Consider the following 20,221-nt stretch of genomic DNA (forward strand, 5'->3'; position numbering starts at 1 on the left):
GGCGTTTTCAGTAATGCGGACGTTGTACCGATCCGTTGTGGTGAAGAAGGAGCTGAGCCGGAAGGCAAAGCTCTCAATTTACCGGTCGATCTACGTTCCCATCCTCACCTATGGTCATGAGCTTTGGGTCATGACCGAAAGGATAAGATCACGGGTACAAGCGGCCGAAATGAGTTTCCTCCGCCGGGTGGCGGGTCTCTCCCTTAGAGATAGGGTGAGAAGCTCTGCCATCCGGGAGGAACTCAAAGTAAAGCCGCTGCTCCTCCACATGGAGAGGAGCCAGATGAGGTGGTTCGGGCATCTGGTCAGGATGCCACCCGAACGCCTCCCTAGGGAGGTGTCCAACCGGTAGGAGACCCAGGACATGTTGGGAAGACTATGTCTCCGTGCTGGCCTGGGAACGCCTCGAGATCTAGAGCTAGAAGAGCTAGACGAAGTGGCTGGGGAGAGGGAAGTCTGGGTTTCCCTGCTTAGGCTGTTGCCCCCGCGACCCGACCTCGGATAAGCGGAAGAAGATGGATGGATGGATGGATGGACTATCAAAAATGAAAAGAAAACAAAAGTCTATGGAAATATTTTTTGCAAAGGAAAAAGGCCATTATGGTGAGTTTTTCATGTATTCATTTTTCATACAAGTACATGTATTTATCCGCCATACTTGGAAGGCCGGTCCCTAACAATGATGCCTTCCTGGTGCAAAAAAACAGGACACCCACCCCCCCTAAACTTGTACTTTTTGTTCCGTCCTCCGTGTCCTCATCCATACACTCGTATTGTTTCTTCCTCTCAACTTGATCCACTTGCTAATAATAGCCCTGGCTTAAGCAGAACCGGATGGGAATCAGAGCAGAAGAAAGGGGGGACTGCGGGCTGGATTCACATTCATTTTGTGAAGTTTTCGCGAAGGCGCAATGATTTATTGGCGTACCAACGCCCGGCTCCCAATTTTACTTTCCTGTCTTGCTTTTATAGTTGCTCCAGAGGTCACACGTCATCGTCTGCCTAATACCAGGCATGTGGAGAGCACCTTTTTGTGATATGTTATGTCACACTTGTGGGGCGGGATTGCTCGGTTGGTTGAGCGGCCGTGCCAGCAACTTGAGGGTTGCAGGTTCGATTCCCACTTCCGCCATCCTAGTCACTGCCGTTGTGTCCTTGGGCAAGATACTTTACCCACCTGCTCCCAGTGCCACCCACACTGGTTTAAATGTAAAAATTAGATATTGGGTTTCACTATGTAAAGCGCTTTGAGTCACTAGAGAAAAAGCGCTATATAAATATAATTCACTTCAATTCACTTCACTTCTGTCAGACATTATATGTGTGTAAAAGAGTGAAAACCGCACATTTTGAGCTTATCCCTTTTTTTTTTGTAAATCACAGATTATGAGGTGACAGACTTTAAACAACAACGATAAAAAAAATTCTCCACAATCTTGTCGGCTTCACGCCTCCTTTGGCTCTGATCCGACATGGCGATACAATCCTAGTGAGGATATCTTGCCGTCATGTCCCGGGCAAGAAATCTGCGTTCAAAGGACTCCGGCTTATTAGTGATTCCCAAAGCCCAAAAGAAGTCTGCGGGCTATAGAGCGTTTTTAATTCGGGGTCCAGTACTCTCGAATGCCCTCCCGGTAACAGTTCGAGATGCCACCTCAGTAGAAGCATTTAAGTCTCACCTTAAAACTCATTTGTATACTCTAGCCCAGGGGTCGGGAATCTTTTTGGCTGAGAGAGCCAAGAATCCAAATATTGTAAAAAGTATTTCCGTAAGAGCTATATAATGTTTTTTTTAACACTGAACACAACTAAACGTGTGCATTTTTAAGTAAGACCACCATTTCTAGAGTATAATAGGTCTCTTATTCTTTGAAATAACATTATTATTCTGAAGCTAAATGTGGAGGGAGCGTGGCCTGTGGGTCTGCAGCGAAGCGGGGTGTGCCAGGACCGGCCTCGAAATCAGCGACTGCTGCGTAGAAGATCCACCAGGGCCTTGTTATCTAATCACCTGTCGCTCTGTTATAAGCAGCAGCCAGGAGGAGAGACAGGGTTGGAGCTGGAGCCAGAGTACGAGCGAGAAAGAAAGATAAAAAGATAATTGCTGGAAAGCAATTGAGAGACTTATTGAAAAATAAGAAAATATAGTAACCCTGAAACAGGCTCTCATGTCGGTGCTTGGTGGTCTGAAGAACCCCCAGGAGGGCAAGCCCTAAACTAACTAATAATAAATAAATCACTTCTTTCACTTAATGCAACTTCTTGAACTAGTGGGGTAGAAAAAAGATGGATGGATTCAAACGCATGAGCATGTTTCATATTTTCAACGTTAATTTTACAACTTTAATTACAAGTGGAAGTAGTCATTACTTATTGTGTTAAGCAGTGTCAGCTCAGATTTATCCGAGAGCCAGATGCAGTCATCGAAAGAGCCAAATCTGGCTAGCGAGCCATAGGTTCCCTACCCCTGCTCTAGCCTTTAAATAGACTACCTTTTTAGACCAGTTGATCTGCCGTTTCTTTTCTTTTTATCCTATGTCCCACTCTCCCTTGTGGAGGGGGTCCGGTCTGATGGCCATGGATGACGTACTGGCTGTCCAGAGTCGGGACCCAGGATGGACCGCTCGCCTGTGTATCGGCTTGGGACATCTCCGCACTGCTGATCCGCCTCCGCTTGGGATGGTTTCCTGCTGGCTCCGCTGTGGACGGGACTCTCGCTGCTGTGTTGGATCCGCTTTGGACTGGACTCTCGCGGCTGTGTTGGATCCACTATGGATTGAACTTTCACAGTATCATGTTAGACCCACTCGACATTCATTGCTTTCCTCCTCTCCAAGGTTCTCATAGTCATCATTGTCACCGACGTCCCACTGGGTGTGAGTTTTCCTTGCCCTTATGTGGGCCTACCGAGGATGTCGTAGTGGTTTGTGTTGTGGTTTGTGCAGCCCTTTGAGACACTAGTGATTTAGGGCTATATAAGTTGATTGATATCACTCTGTAAGATGGAGACATGGTGAACCGTATTGAAGGTTATGAAGAATAAATTATAACACCAGTCTATAGAGGTAAAGTAGCGTTTGAATTCCCTATGTGGCGGGTGTCAGATAGTGGTCTGTAAACGTCTCCTTGACACCTTGAGACAGGTAATGTCATTTGGCCCTTGAGGCAATCATAAATCAACATTAGAGCTGGCCCACCGGTATTATTCAGTGGCAGTGCCGCTGTATCACTGCATTCAACGCTAATTCTCATACTTGCCAACCCTCCCGATTTTTCCAGGAGAATCCCGAATTTCAGTGCCCCACTCCCCCCCCCCCCCCCCCCCCCAAAAAAAAAAAAAATCTCCCGGGGCAACCATTCTCCCGAATTTCCCCCAGGACAACAATATTGGGGGCGTGCCTTAAAGGTACTGCTTTTAGCATCCTCTACAACCTGTCGTCACGTCCGCTTTTCCTCCCTACAAACAGCGTGCCGGCCCAGTCACGTAATAAATGCGGATTCTACACACACACACAAGTGAATGCTAGGCATACTTGGTCAACAGCCATACAGGTCACACTGAGGGTGGCCGTAGAAACAACTTTAACACTGTTACACCACACTGTGAACCCACACCAAACAAGAATGGCAAACACATTTCGGGGGAACGTCCGCACCGTAACACAACATAAACACAACAGAACATGTACCCAGAATCCCTTGTAGCATTAACTCTTCCGGGATGCTACAATATACACCCCCGCTACCAACAGAACTCGATTTTGCATGTCACTATAAAGTTATATAAGCCTTGCTGGTTCAATATTCAACGCAAAACTTGTTTGGGTCCCTATTAAAAGGTTAAGTTGTTCAACTTTGGCCCTCAGTTTTGTTCAGTTTAGAATTTTTGGCCCACTCTGTATTTGAGTTTGACACCCCTGCTCTAGTCTTTAAATTAGTAGATGCCGGTTCGATCCCAGACTGGACCAGGTGGATCACATTGGTGCCGAGACACAGATGGACAGTGCAACAGATGCCAGCTAGCGTAACTGTAGGCACGTCTGTGATCTTCAGTCTTTGACACCTTAAGAGTTTGCATTGGATGATGAGCTAACAGTATGGGCTCTTAGCTATTTACATAGCACTCTTACCTATCAATTAGTAGACGCCGGTTCTTTAAGAAATCAAGGACGGGACCATATGGTGCCGTGACACGTACTGATAGTTTAGTGGATGCCGGCCCCAGCATTGAGCCCCAGGGGGAGGTTTTCTTATTTGCCTAATCAAGCATTCTTTATGAAATATTTCAGCCTGTCCAAATAATTATGTCAAAAAAAAACACAAAAAAAAAATAGCACCGAGGCCTGAGGGATTTGATATTGCTGATTCGGTTGTTCTTTGTTGGCACACGTTTTGTTGTACTCTCAGTTTTGGTGACCTCTTCATGTCCTGTCATCGGAGGATTCCAGAAGTGCTGAACGGAAGAAGAGTAAACAAGGGGAGGAATATGAATATGTCTGCATGTGAGCAGGCAAACATGTCAAGCAGGGCTGGAGAATTTTTTTTTTTTTTTCAAAAACCTTACATGGGAAGGTCTGCAAGTTACCTGCAGATCTTTCTTCATAATTCCTGCTGTGCCTGCAGCCAGGTACAGGTTGTTGTTGTTTTTTTAAATAAGTCCGCTTTCATCAATAGTATAATTTTTGTGGAAAATTATACTTCCTCTCCTTTTCTTTCTTATTAACTGTTAGTTTTAGTCACAATTATCATCATAAACATCACAACGCAGTTTGATGTAAACTAAGTCAATCAATCAATCAATGTTTATTTATATAGCCCTCGGTTCAGATCCCACATCAGGGCAAGGAAAAACTCAACCCAGTGGGATGACAATGAGAAACTTTGGAGAGGATTGCAGGAGAGGAGACCGGTGAAATGGACGTCGAGTGGGTCAAGCATAATATTGTGAAAGTCCAGTCCATAATGGATCCAACATAATAGTGAGAGTCCAGTCCTTAGTGGATCTAACATAATAGTGTGAGAGTCCAGTCCATAGTGGATCTAACATAATAGTGAAAGTCCAGTCCATAGTGGATCTAACATAATATTGTGAGAGTCCAGTCCATAGTGCATCTAACATAATAGTCAGAGTCTAGTCCGTAGTGGATCTAAATAATAGTGTGAGAGTCCAGTCCATAGTGGATCTAACATAATAGTGTGAGAGTCCAGTCCATACTGGATCTAACATAATAGTGACAGTCCAGTCCGTAGTGAATCCAGCGTAATAGTGTGGGAGTCCAGTCCATTGTGGATCTAACCTAATAGTGAGAGTCCAGTCCATAGTGGATCTAACATAATAGTGAGAGTCCAGTCCATGGTGGATCCAACATAATAGTGAGAGTCAAGTCCATAGTGGCTCTAACATAATACTGTGAGAGTCCAGTCCATAGTGGATCTAACATAATAGTGTGAGAGTCCAGTCCATAGTGGATCTAACATAATAGTGAAAGTCCAGTCCATAGTGAGTCCAGTCCATAGTGGATCTAACATAATAGTGTGAGAGTCCAGTCCATAGTGGGTCTAACATAATAGTGAGAGTCCACTTCATAGTGGAGCTAACATAATAGCGTGAGAGTCCAGTCCATAGTGGATCTAACATAATAGTGAGAGTCCAGTCCATAGTGGATCCAACATAAAAGTGAGAGTCCAGTCCATAGTGGATCTAACATAAAAGTGAGAGTCCAGTCCATAGTGGATCTAACATAATAGTGAAAGTCCAGTCCATAGTGGATCCAACATCTTATTGTGAGAGTCCAGTCCATAGTGCATCTAACAAAATGGTGAGTATCCAGTCCATGGTGGATCTAAGGCTCGAGTATACAAATGAGTTTTAAGATGGGACTTAAATGCTTCTAAAATAGTACACAATAACTTAACAATCTACTACTCGACTCTCATTACTATTTATTTAAATCCTTAGTTTTTTTCCCCTTAAGTTCTCGAGCGTCCATGGAATTATTTCCTGAATTTGTAAACATTAACAAAATTGCTCAAATCACTCTGGTAGCGATCATACAGTGATACCACTGTGGGTATCAATACTATCGATATACTGTAAGGGGAAATGTGCCAACTAGGGTTGTCCCGATACCAATAATTTAGAAAATTTCTAGGATGTTTTCTTTGCAGTGGACTTTTGTTTCTACATTCTGCGGGAAACGTGCTATTACTTCCCGAGAAGTCTAACTCTGACAAAAAGCAAGTGTCCACTTTACAGGACGCTGGTTTCTCCGGAGTTTAACAGCGTGTATTTCCCGAACATTTCAGTGGAGCTCCAGATTTATTGACCTTTGAAGTTTTTTTATGAGTTGAGGTTCCACTGTGTATTTAGAAGATAATAAATAGCTCCTCGGTCCTTCATTGCCTGTTGACTGACTAGTAACACAATAAATGAGCCAAGTGCCTTCTTACTGGACTGACTGGTAACACAATAAATGAGCCAAGTGCCCTCTTACTGGACTGACTGGTAACACAACAGATGAGCCAAGTGCCTTCTTACTGGACAGCAAGGTCAGAGATGGTATAGTCGAAGGCAACGCTATCCTCACAGTAACTGATCGACAGCATTTAGGATTTTTTTTATTTTTCCGATTCTGTTCATAACTTTTATGGACAGAATTTCTAGGCGCAGTCAAGGACTGGTTTGGTGGCTGCAGGATTAGGTCTCTGCTTTTTGTAGATGATATGGTCCTGATGGCTTCATCTGGCCAGGATCTTCACCTCTCACTGGATCAGTTCGCAGCCGAGTGTGAAGCGACTGGGATGAGAATCAACACCTCCAAAACGGAGTCCATGGTTCTCGCCCGGTAAAAGGTGGAGTGCCATCTCCAAATTGGGGAGGAGATACAGTATTTCCCCAAGTGGAGGAGTTCAAGTACCTCAGAGTCTTGTTCACGAGTTAGGGAAGAGTGGATGGTGAGATCGGTGCGGCGTCTTCAGTAATGCGGATGCTGTATCGATCCGTTGTGGTGAAGAAAGAACTGAGCCGGAAGGGAAAGCTCTCAATTTATCGGTCGATCTACGTTCCCATCCTCACCTAAGCTTATGAGTTTCCTCCGCCGGAAACAGGGTGAGAAGCTCTGCCATCCGGGAGGAGCTCAAAGTAAATCCGCTGCTCCTCCACATGGAGAGGAGCCAGATGAGGTGGTTCGGGCATCTGCTCAGGATGCCAACCAAACGCCTTCCTAAGGAGGTGTTTCGGGCACGTCCGACCGGCAGGAGGCTAAGGGGAAGATCCAGGACCCGTTGGGAAGACTATGTCTCCTGGCTGGCCTGGGAATGCCTCGGGATCCCCCGGGAAGAGCTGGACCAAGTGGCAGGGGAGAGGGAAGAGCTGGGCTTCTCTGCTTAGGCTGCCTCCCCCGCGACACGGAAGAAAATGGATGGACGGATGATTTTTTTTTTCCCCCTCCTTAAACTCATTCATTCAGTGCTCGTACCTGTCCTCGTTAAACCTTTTCTGCCTTAATAGAGTTATTGCATTTTTATTTATTTTATATCCGACACCAGATTGCTTCATCAGGCTGGCGCCACGGCCGTTTTTATGGCAGGCCCAATTTGGCTCGATGTGCACGGCGTGCTAAGTTAGCGTGAAGCGAGGCCGGCGTGCTAGCAGGCGGCGTGGAAAGCGTGTAATAGGCTCACCTGTCACTGGCCGGAGACGCTTGGGCAGGTGGGGAGAATGGAAGCCAGATTTTTTTTTACAAAAAGAAAAAGAATGGATGCAGAAAGATAACCTGATATAATACCAGCCTGGGGTGGATGTTTCCAAGTTCCGGGCCGCTTCGGAGAATAAAGTCAGTGATGGACGAGATGATAATGACTAAATATTGACAGGTGATGGGATAACCTTGGACAGGGAAGAAACTTAGCTTGGGGGCCAATGATATCTCTGAAGGGTTTAAGTCCAATTCATCCATTTTTTATCACCCCTTTAGGCGTTTCAGCCTTTTAGTGTCCAAGTTATGCCAACTTTAGTTTATTGAAGAAATATTTTAATGACAGCTTGTTGGAGGCAAGGCGGCACATAATAAATGGAGCTAGAGTACACAGATTAGCGAGGATAACCCCTAGCGATGTTTATGAAAAATATTCTTATATACCATATTTTCTGGACGATAGCGGGTCTATCCTGTCATGATCCAGGACTTGGATCATGGCATATTCTGGTTTCTGTTCTTTTGGTATCTCGTTTTGTTATTTGACGTCCTTATTCTCCGATGGCACTTCCTGTTTTGTTTCTGTTGTCATAGCAACGCATTTGTCTCACCTGCCTTGTTTTTCGACGTACACCTGCCTCCTGATTAAGACCGCCTTTGTTTACCTTTTGTCCTCGGACTCTAGTTTGTTTTACAGGTGACGTCACATTCCCGCATTGTGGTAACTCTCTTTTGTATTTGATTAGCTTCCATGCTATTTTGCATGTTTATTTTCCTAGCTCACTTGCTAGCGTCCTTAGTTGTGTCTAGCTCCTTTGCTAGTTCAGTTTTTTTTTTGTCTAGTTCCCATGCTAGTTCAGTTAGTTTTGTTTGTTAGTGCCTTTGTGCAAGTGTTTTGGTTCCTAGTCTGTTTTATAGTGTGTTAAATAAATCATCATCCTACCTTCCAGTGCCACCCACACTGGTTTAAATGTAACTTAGATATTGGGTTTCACTATGTAAAGCGCTTTGAGTCACTAGAGAAAAGCGCTATATAAATATAATTTACTTCACTTCAAGCTGTGTTCCATCTCCGCTGCACCCACGAGAGAACGCAAACATCACCACGATGCCACCCAAGCGCTTCATATCCAGGTCTATTTGCATACAAAAGGCGCACAGGATTATAAGGCGCATTAGAGGGGTCATATTATTTATTTTTTTCTAAATGTAAAAGACTTCCTTGTGGTCTACATAACATGTAATGGTGCTATTTTGCTCAAAATCTTGCATAGATGATGTGTTACACATCATCTTCAAGTTGCTTCAGGTTGCGCCGTTTTGTAGGCGGGTCTTATTTACGTGCCTCCACTTCGACAGCATCTTCCCCCCGTCATCTTTGTTGTAGCGGTGTAGCGTGCAAGGATGGGAGTGGAAGGAGTGTCAAAAGATGGCGCTAACTGTTTTAATGACATTCAGACTTTATTTCAATCAATAATGGAGCAGCATATCCTCATCCATGGCTCACTAGTATAACAACAAGGCCCGGAATGTCTCCCGTGAAAAAAACGTCCCACCGGAACTCTCTGGTAACTACTGTAAAAGTTCCTTGGGTGAATAATGTAAACTCACTACACCGGTAAGTTTTAATGCTTTCATGGCGAGTTTACTGACAGAGATATAAGTAAGAACTTTACACTACTTTAACAAGAAGATAGAGAAAAAGAAGAAGCTTATCGACCACGGTGTCTCCACAGACTTCAAAGGCGGATGCTCACATATTTTCAGGACCTATGCAGATCCCAAATACACATCAGCAGGTACCAGAAGGTAAAAAAAGTTGCTTTTGCATAATATAGAAAAACAAAACGCTAGATAATATGTATTACCTTATACACACACCATGATAATACTCAAATGTTTAATGCCCCGGCAATCCATAAAGTGGTGTGGCTTTATAGCTTTCCAAAGTCCTACTAAAACATTTTGAACGATTTTTAAGCGCTGTGCGTAATTTTTTATATTTTCAATGGAACATATAAAATGTTGGTGTTGTTTACTTGAGTCATATTGCAGTCTACACGTATGTGTTATGTGTGACTGCCATCTACTGGTAACTCTTATCATTTCACCATGTACAAAATAAAATAGCTTTGAGGTCGGTAGGCACAACCAAAATTATTCCGCATCGGGTAAAAGGCGCACTGTCGAGTTTTGAGAAAATGAAGTGAATTGTATTTATGTAGCGCTTTTCTCTAGTGACTCAAAGCGCTTTACATAGTGAAACCCAATATCTAAGTTACATTTAAACCAGTGTGGGTGGCACTGGGAGCAGGTGGGTAAAGTGCCTTGCCCAAGGACACAACGGCAGTGACTAGGATGGCGGAAGCGGGAATCGAACCTGCAACCCTCAAGTTGCTGGCACGGCCACTCTACCAACCGAGCTATGGATTTTAAGTGCGCCTTATAGTCCGATAAATACGGTGCTCTTATTCTAAATTGATTCATATTTTTATAAAATCGATTTTTTCTTTTTAAATCTATGCATTGGTATTTTTTTAATCAAAAACATTTATACCAGATAATATACTGCATAATATACTCATATGTTTAATGCGCCGGCAATCCATCAAGCGGTGTGGCTTCAGAGCTTTCCAAAGTCCTACTAAAACATTTTGAACGATTTTTAAGCGCTGTGCGTAATTTTTTATATTTTCAATGGAACATATAAAATGTTGGTGTTGTTTACTTGAGTCATATTGCAGTCTACACGTATGTATTATGTGTGACTGCCATCTACTGGTAACTCTTATCATTTCACCATGTACAAAATAAAATAGCTTTGAGGTCGGTAGGCACAACCAAAATTATTCCGCATCGGGTAAAAGGCGCACTGTCGAGTTTTGAGAAAATGAAGTGAATTGTATTTATGTAGCGCTTTTCTCTAGTGACTCAAAGCGCTTTACATAGTGAAACCCAATATCTAAGTTACATTTAAACCAGTGTGGGTGGCACTGGGAGCAGGTGGGTAAAGTGTCTTGCCCAAGGACACAACGGCAGTGACTAGGATGGCGGAAGCGGGAATCGAACCTGCAACCCTCAAGTTGCTGGCACGGCCACTCTACCAACCGAGCTACGGATTTTAAGTGCGCCTTATAGTCCGATAAATACGGTGCTCTTATTCTAAATTGATTCATATTTTTATAAAATCGATTTTTTCTTTTTAAATCTATGCATTGGTATTTTTTTAATCAAAAACATTTATACCAGATAATATACTGCATAATATACTCATATGTTTAATGCGCCGGCAATCCATCAAGCGGTGTGGCTTCAGAGCTTTCCAAAGTCCTACTAAAACATTTTGAACGATTTTTAAGCGCTGTGCGTAATTTTCTATATTTTCAATGGAACATATAAAATGTTGGTGTTGTTTACTTGAGTCATATTGCAGTCTACATGTATGTATTATGTGTGACTGCCATCTACTGGTAACTCTTATCATTTCACCATGTACAAAATAAAATAGCTTTGAGGTCGGTAAGCACAACCAAAATTATTCCGCACCGGGTTATAAGGCGCACTGTCAAGTTTTGAGAAAATGAATGGATTTTAAGTGCGCCTTATAGTCCGAAAAATACGGTACTCCTTTTTTCTGAATTGATTCAAGGTTTTGTTTTTTTAATCAATGCATAGGTATTCTTTTTTTGTCAAAAACATTTATACCAAATAATACACTGAAATAAATCAATTCGAATGTAAAATTGTGTTGAAATCGAGAATCAATTCTGAATCAAGCCATCACCCCAAGACTCAGAATCCAATTGTGGATAGTTTTTTTGGTGGGCGTAGCAACTTGAGGGTTCTTGGTTCGACTCCAGCTTCCACCATCCTAGTCACGTGCTTTGTGTCCTTGAGCAAGACACTTCACCCACTTTTCTCCCATGTTGGTGCATGAATGTGAATGGATGTCTGTTGGCAGCCACGCTTCATTCAGTCCACCCAAGGGCAGCTGTGGCCACACATGTAGCTTACCAACATCAGCGTGTGAGTGAATTAGAGATGAGTTCACTTTTCTGTGAGTGTCTAAATCAATCTATTCAATCATTATTAATATATCTCCATTTGCTGATTTGGACTTTCTGATCCAATTGTTGCTTTGTGACTGACTGTGGGTTGTTCTTGACAGGGTGAAGAGGAGCATTCTGCCGACGGTTCACCTTCTCCAAAGGTAATTTCATGCCTTTATTTTCGTCTGAATGAGCTCAGAGAATACGAGAGCTGGTTCCATTCCTAAATCTCTACATTGTTGTCAAAGGATTCCAACACATTTCCCCAGGGACTCCGATGGCTCTTTGAAAAAGATTGAAGCCATTAGTGACAGAAATACTCTGAACATGTCTGTATATATATATATATATATATATATATGTGTGTGTGTGTGTGTGTGTGTGTGTGTGTGACCTCATCAGCTGATATTTTAAAGGGGAACTGCACTATTTTTTGGGGAATTTTGTCTATTATTCACCATCCTAATCTGAGACAAAAACACATTTTTTCAATTCTGTTCTCTGCATTCTAACTCATAAATAAGTGCTAGCAGGAGTCAGCTAACAATGCATGTAAGGTGATTCGCTCCATTCCGCCAACAAAATGCTCAAAAAACATCCATCATCGTTTTATAAGCACACTGTGAGTATACATGCAATTCAGTGACGGGCACATTCATAATTGTTTTGTAATTAGTTTTACACATGCATCACAATGTTTGCTACTACTTATTAATGGTAGACTTCATCAGCGCCAACAACCACTATGTTTGTGACTAATGATCAAATCCAATCGAATCAACTTTATTTATAAAGCACATTTAAAATTTACAACAGGGGTAGCCAAAGTGCTGTACAATGTTAAAGATAATACGAGAACCTAACATGATAAAAAACAAATACATAAATAAAACATAAAAACATAAAAACAGGTTCACAGCAGGTGTATTGCAGGATGGATATCACTGTGTTAAAAGCCAAGAAATAAAAGTATGTTTTTAAGAGAGATTTAAAAACAGGAAGAAAGGAGGCTTGTCTAACACTCAGAGGTAGGTCGTTCCAGAGCAATGATGATCAGAACTTTATATTTTTAGCCTGTATATAAGGAAAATACTGAATGATAAGCAGATCCAGCTAGTTGTGCAATTGTTAAGTATTGAAAAAAAATATATAAACATAATTAAACAATTACTTACAGTACAATGTCTGCTCTCACTGGGATACCGACTGATGGAATATTTATATCTTCCCGTTTCGATACAGAATTAATCACAATCCTCATGCAGGTAAAAAAAGGTGATTGTTGACCAACTTCTCTTTTTATAACCTATACAAGTGAGAGAAATTACTTGAACTTTTGCCAACTCAGAGGCGATGCAGCAGCTCACCGGCTCAGTATGTCAATAGCTGCATACGCGAGTTACCACACTGGGACGCCACTAAACATACTTTTTCAGTGTTGCCGTTTAAATTAATACCTCTAATACTTGGGAAATATTCAGGTTACAAAATGTAAATCGAGTATTGTTGGCGGTTTTGGAAGTTTTTAGAGAAATCTCTGACGACTTCCACGAGCTGCATTGTTAGCCACTTTATACTCGCCGTATATCTCAAATGACAATTCGTAGTAAAATGAAAGACAAATCTGTTTTTGTCTTACAAAGTGTGAAAGCTTGTGAATGATAGGGAAATGTTTCAAAATAAAATGTAGTTCCCCTTCACAAGTACAAGTGCACAGCACATAATTCCACTCATTGGGCAACATGCTGCTCGGTTTCAATCATTGAATGTTGTTTATTGTTGTGGGATAAAGTCTTCCATTATCCTTCTTAACATGCAAAACTGTTTGTTTTCTGCACAATTGTGGAACTGGTAAGTTAATTGGGTTCTTTATAAGATGTTTAAACCCTATTCCCTGATTACCAGAAGTGTCGCACTTGGCACGTTGATTGTTTGGGCTTTTTTTGTTTAATGACATGTTCTTGACCTGCTCAAAAAGGCCAAAGGTATAGATGTGTGTGTCCGAGTTAAAGGAAACGGCAGGCTGTCTTCTTCTAATGGATTTATTGCACTCTTTGGCAAGCAAAGTAATGTTTGCTGTGGTCTGGAACAACACGGCACACAAACAACTATGAGAAATGCAGCCAATATTACATACAGATAATGTGTCGTGACACATAAATGAAATACACAGACGACATAAGTAAAGGAAATAAAATGAGTTCAAATATAACTACAAACAAGGCATAATGATATAATATGTACATACAGCTAGCCTAAATAGCATGTTAGCATCGATTAGCTTGCAGCCATGGATTGACCAAATATACCTGCTAAGCACTCCAGCAAGTCAATAACATCAACAAAGCTCACCTTTGTGCATTCACGCACAGCATAAAACGTTTGGTGGACAAAATGAGCCAAAGAAGGAGTGGCATAAAACATGTATTTTCGTGGCAGCATCGAAGAAAGTTATACATGCAAACAAACTGCGATGAGTTCGGGGATCGCTGAAGTTATTGGGACAAAGCGGCTCTTGCCAAATACTCTCATGAGTTAAGCAAGTATAACAAACTACTACTAAAGATCGGTAGGTTGTGAGTTCAAACCCCGCCGAGTCATACGAAAGACTATAAAAATGGGAGTCATTACCTCCCTGCTTTTCACTCAACATCAAGGGTTGGAATTGGGGGTTAAATCACCAAAAACGATTCCCAGGCGCGGCCAACACTGCTGCTCACTGCTCCCCTCACCTCCCAGGGTGTGAACAAGGGGATGGGTCGAATACAGAGAATAATGTTAGCATCAATTAGCTTGCAGCCATGGATTGACAAAATACCGTATTTCCTTAATTTAAAACCTCTTCTCATTCCTGCACTTACCACAGGCATGCATTAAAAGTAAGCATGCACTAATTAATTTAAAACATCTTCTCACTCCGGCACTTACCAAAGGCATGCAGTAAAAATTGAGTGTGATGTAAGCTTGGACCTTAAATCCAACTGAATAGCTCTTAATCTTCTTCCCTTTATGCGATTTCAAATTACCGGTATTGAAATCAGCCTCCTCCATTTTGAAAACGATGACAGGGGAAGTGTCACTCGTGACGTCACCAGTTTGACCAGGCGGTAATACTAAGCATGCGCTAATTATTTTGCAAAGCGAGTTTGACCCGGCAGTAATTCAAGTCAGGCGCATACTATATGCCCGGCGGTTTTTCAAGGAAATACGGTATGCCTGATAAGCATAAACATCAACAAAGCTCACCTTTCTGCATTCACACACAGCATAAAACGTTTGGTGGACAAAATGAGACAAAAAAGGAGTGGCATAAAACACGTCTTTCTGTGGCGGCATCGGAGAAACTTGTACGTGCAAACAAACTGTGATGAGTTCGAGGAACGCTGAAATTTGTAGGACAAAGCGGTGCTTGCCAAATACTCTCATGATTGAATCATGTTTAATACAAACAGTGGGATTTCTAACAATTATGAAGGTTTGTGTCATGTTTGTCCTACTGAAAATATTTTCTTAATCTTTTTCCATTTTCACACATCTCTGGAAGAGGTCCACTCGGGTGCCGCTATGCAGCTGTAGAGCCATGGGTCGCTGACCCCGGCCTTAAACTAATATGCTGTAATGAAAATGTTCACACAAATGTCAAGTGTGTGTGGGAGATACGGTCGTATGATATTAACACTGTCACTGTGACGCATACTTTACAACCGTCCCGGATTTTCCGGGAGACTCCCGAAATTCAGCGCCTCTCCCGAAAACCTCCCCGGGAAAAATTTTCTGCCGAAATTCAGGCGTAGCTGGAGGCCACGCCCCCTCCTGCTCCATGAGAACCTGACTCAGCAATGTTGTGACCCTCTTAAACAGGACAATACTGCCATCTACTGTACATAGAATAGAATGTAAATATATTCTACATTCAAGTGCAGTCAAGGAACACGCATTCGGGAGTCTGTTCTGAAGCCCACAGTAAAGAGATGTAACTTCTTCACGTCGCCTGGTTATTGACTCCAACCCAATATATTACACCATCGACGAGCAAAATGAATAAAATATGCTTGCAAGTTCCAGAACGATTGGAAACAAGAATTTCAATTTATCCAGGAGAGTTCGAAGGGGAAGGGGTATGTGGGCGTCGGAAATTCAACAATTTATTTTATTTATATATATATAATAAAATAAATATATAAAGCTAGAATTCACTGAAAGTCAAGTATATATATATACATATATATATATATATATGTGTGTGAAATGAAGTGAATTATATTTATATAGCGCTTTTTCTCTTGTGACTCAAAGCGCTTTACATAGTGAAACCCAATATCTAAGTTACATTCAAACCAGTGTGGGTGCACTGGGAGCAGGTGGGTAAAGTGTCTTGCCCAAGGACACAACGGCAGTGACTAGGTTGGCAGAAGCGGGAATTGAACCTGCAACCCTCAAGTTGCTGGCACGGCCACTCTACCAACCGAGCTAAACCGCCCCTATATATATATATATATATATATATATATATATATATATATATACTTGGCAGTATTGTCCTGTTTAAGAGGGTCACAACATTGCTGAGTCAGGTTCTCATGGAGCTGGAGGGGGCGTGGCCTCCAGCGCCGCCTGAATTTCGGGAGATTTTCGGGAGAAAATTTGTCCCGGGAGTTTTTTCGGGAGAGGCGCTGAATTTCGAGAGTCTCCCGGAAAATCCGGGAGGGTTGGAAAGTATGCGTCACAGGAGAATGATGCTCCTCCCGTGGCGGTCATGTCCCGCGTGGCGGTCCGTGGCCACGTATGTGGGCGCGGCGGCGAGTCTTGGTCAGCGGGGGGTATGCGTGACGTGCAAGTGTGTGTCTGCGCGGTGTTGAAAGGAGCCAGTGAAGGTGGATCGAGTTCAGGACGCCTCCCCCGTACGCAACATAGCCAGACTGAGCAGACGCTCTCCTAGAACTGTCTCCAGATTCCACGCAGGCCGAGGCGATGCATTCACGGTGACAGCTCAAGACTCTCAAGTTCCAAGCTGCCACCGCCTTGAACATGCATGCTCTCCTGGTTAGTCACTTGCAAGAATTGGATCCACAAAAAGAAGTATGGATATAATTGTTTATCTGTCCTGATGTTTCTATGATGAGTCGCAATGTGCAAAGGATTGCATACTCAGCAGTTTCAGCAGAGACAGTCAAAAGTTTACATACACTTGTAAAGAATAAGACATGCATAGTACTTAAAAAGGTTGTTTTTATTTAAAATCTCAAAGTGTACATGTCTGGGGACTAGGGACTGGGGACTTAAGAATGAGGACTGTGGACTTAAGAATGAGGACTGGGTTGTGGGGACTGGAGACTGGAGACTGGGGATTGGGGTCTGGGAACTGGGTACTGGGGAGTGGGGAGTGGGGAGTGGGGACTGGGGACTGAGGACTGGGGACTGAGGACTGGGGAATGGGGACTGAGGACTGGGGACTGAGGACTGGGGACTGGGAACTTATAAAGAACATAACGTCATGGCTGTCTTGAGTTTCTAAACATTTCTACAACTCTTATATTTTTGTGATGTAGTGATTGGAGCACATACTTGTTGGTCACAAAAAACATTCATGAAGTTTGCTCCTTTTATGAATTTATTATGACTGGAGACTGGGGACTGGAGACTGGGGACTAGGGTCTGGGGACTTAAGAATGAGGACTGGGTTGTGGGGACTGGAGAATGGAGATTGAGGTCTGGGAATGGGGGGTGGGGACTGGGCACTGAGGACTCAGGACTGGGGACTGGGAACTTGTAAAGAACATAAGGTCATGGCTGTCTTGAGTTTCTAAACATTTCTACAACTCTTATATTTTTGTGATGTAGTGATTGGAGCACATACTTGTTGGTCACAAAAAACATTCATGAAGTTTGCTCCTTTTATGAATTTATTATGACTGGGGACTGGAGACTTGGGACTAGGGTCTGGGGACTTAAGAATGAGGACTGGGTTGTGGGGACTGGAGAATGGAGATTAGGGTCTGGGAACTGGGGAATGGGGAGTGGAGACTGGAGACTGGGGACTGAGGACTGGGGACTAGGGACTGGGGACTGGGAACTTGTAAAGAACATAAGGTCATGGCTGTCTTGAGTTTCTAAACATTTCTACAACTCTTATATTTTTGTGATGTAGTGATTGGAGCACATATTTGTTGGTCACAAAAAACATTCATGAAGTTTGCTCCTTTTATGAATTTGTTATGACTGGAGACTGGGGACTGGAGACTGGGGACTAGGGTCTGGGGACTTACGAATGAGGACTGGGTTGTGGGGACTGGAGAATGGAGATTGGGGTCTGGGAACTGGGGAATGGGGAGTGGGGACTGGAGACTGGGGACTGAGGACTGGGGACTGAGGACTTGTAAAGAACATAACGTCATGGGTTTCTTGAGTTTCTAAACATTTCTACAACTCTTATATTTTTGTGATGTAGTGATTGGAGCACATATTTGTTGGTCACAAAAAACATTCATGAAGTTTGCTTCTTTTATGAATTTATTATGGCTGGAGACAGGGGACTGGAGACTGGGGACTGGGAACAAGGATCTGGGGACTAGGGTCTGGGGACTAAGGAGTGGGGACTGGAGACTGGGGATTGAAGACTGGGGAGTGAGGACTGGGGACTGGGAACTTGTAAAGAACATAACATCATGGCTGTCTTGAGTTTCTAATCATTTCTACAACTTATATTTTTGTGATGTAGTGATTAGAGCACATACATGTTGGTCACAAAAACATTCATGATGTTTGCTTCCTTTATGAATTTATTATAGCTCTACTGAAAATGAACTGAACAATTCAACAGAATAAGACATGCATAGTATTAAAAAAAGGTTGTTTTTATTTAACATCTCCAAAAGTACATGTCTGGGGTCTGGGGACGTAGGAGTGAGAACTGGGGACTGGGGAGTGGGGACAGGAAACTGCGGACAGGAGACTGGGGACTGGATACTGGAGACTGGGGAGTGGGGACTGGAAACTGGGGACAGTAGACTGGGGACTGGATACTGGAGACTGGGTACTGAGGACAGGGGACTGGAAACTGAGGACTGGGGAGTGGGGACTAGGGACTGTGGAGTGGGGACTGGAGACTGGGGACTGGGGACTCAGGATGGGAACTTGTAAAGAACATAACGTTATTGCTGTTTTGAGTTTCCAATCGTTTCTACAACTCTTATTTTTTTGTGATGTAGTGATTAGACCACATACTTGTTGCTCACAAAAAAACATTCATGAAGTTTGCTTCTTTTATGACTTTATTATGGCTCTACTGAAAATGAACTGAACAACTCAACGGAATAAGACATGCATAGTATTAAAAAAGGTTGTTTTTATTTAAAATCTCAAAGTGTACATGTCTGGGCACTAAGGACTTAGGAATGAGGACTGGGGAGTGGGGTGTGGGGACTGAGGATTGGGGTCTGAGAACTGGGGACTGGGGAGTGGCGCCTGGAGACTGGGGACTGAGGACTCAGGACTGGGGACTGGGAACTTGTAAAGAACATAACGTCATGGCTGTCTTGAGTTTCTAAAAATTTCTACAACTCTTATATTTTTGTGATGTAGTGATTGGAGCACATACTTGTTGGTCACAAAAAAACATTCATGAAGTTTGCTTCTTTTATGAATTTATTATGGCTGGAGACTGGGGACTGGGGACTGGGAACTAGGGTCTGGGGACTAGGGACTGGGGACTTTGGAGTGAGGACTGGGGACTTAGGAGTGGGGACTGGAGACTGGGAACTGGAGACTGGGGACTGAGGACTGGGGACTGGGGACTTGGGACTGGGAGTGGGGACTGGAGACTGGAGACTGGGGACTGGAGTGATAGAGTGATTGGAGCACATATTTGTTGGTCACAAAAAACATTCATGAAGTTTGCTTCTTTTATGAATTTATTATGGCTCTACTGAAACTTAACTGAACAACTCAACAGAATAAGAAAAGGTTGTTTTTATTTAAAATCTTCAAAAGTGTACATGTCTGGGGACTGAGGAATTAGGACAGGGGACTGGAGATTGGGAACTGAGGACTGGGAACTGAGGGTGAGTAGCGACTGGGTCGTGGTCACCAAACAGCCTGTTGGTGGTGATGGCCCCGTCCTTGTGGTGGCATCTTATTTAGAGCATCGCAAAGACAAGGCACTGATGTTGGGCGTCGTTTTAGTCTCTAGATCTTACAATATGGGTTCCATGAAGATGAGTACTGTTTAGTGCCGATATCAGATTGATCAACCTGGTCATGGATCACCATATACACTTGTGAGATCTAGAATTCAGCTTCTTGGAGATGGTTCCTTTGACTACTTCATTCTAGGGACGTCCCTAGCTCATAGGAGTTGTGTACATAGAATTTCAGGAAGTGAAGACATTGTTGTCAAATATAAAAAGGGTAGGATTAAATAAGCTCTGCTTTTTCCTACTCAACCTAAAAACTCAAACATAACTTGTGTGTGTTGAC

At 42.9% G+C, this 20,221-nt stretch overlaps 1 protein-coding gene across 2 annotated transcripts in view; it reads left to right on the forward strand.

The window, feature by feature from the left end:
• cntfr (ciliary neurotrophic factor receptor) overlaps nucleotides 1–20,221 on the forward strand; it is a 723,314-nt gene that overhangs the window by 128,619 nt on the left and 574,474 nt on the right. For both annotated transcript variants that reach the window (XM_061877005.1, XM_061877006.1), the window contains one exon: nucleotides 11,866–11,907. In XM_061877005.1, the coding sequence (XP_061732989.1) occupies nucleotides 11,866–11,907 (42 nt within the window). The remainder of the gene's footprint in view (nucleotides 1–11,865; nucleotides 11,908–20,221) is intronic.

The sequence above is a fragment of the Nerophis ophidion genome, linkage group LG17, assembly GCF_033978795.1.
Source record: "Nerophis ophidion isolate RoL-2023_Sa linkage group LG17, RoL_Noph_v1.0, whole genome shotgun sequence".
NCBI classification, from domain to species: Eukaryota; Metazoa; Chordata; class Actinopteri; order Syngnathiformes; family Syngnathidae; genus Nerophis; species Nerophis ophidion.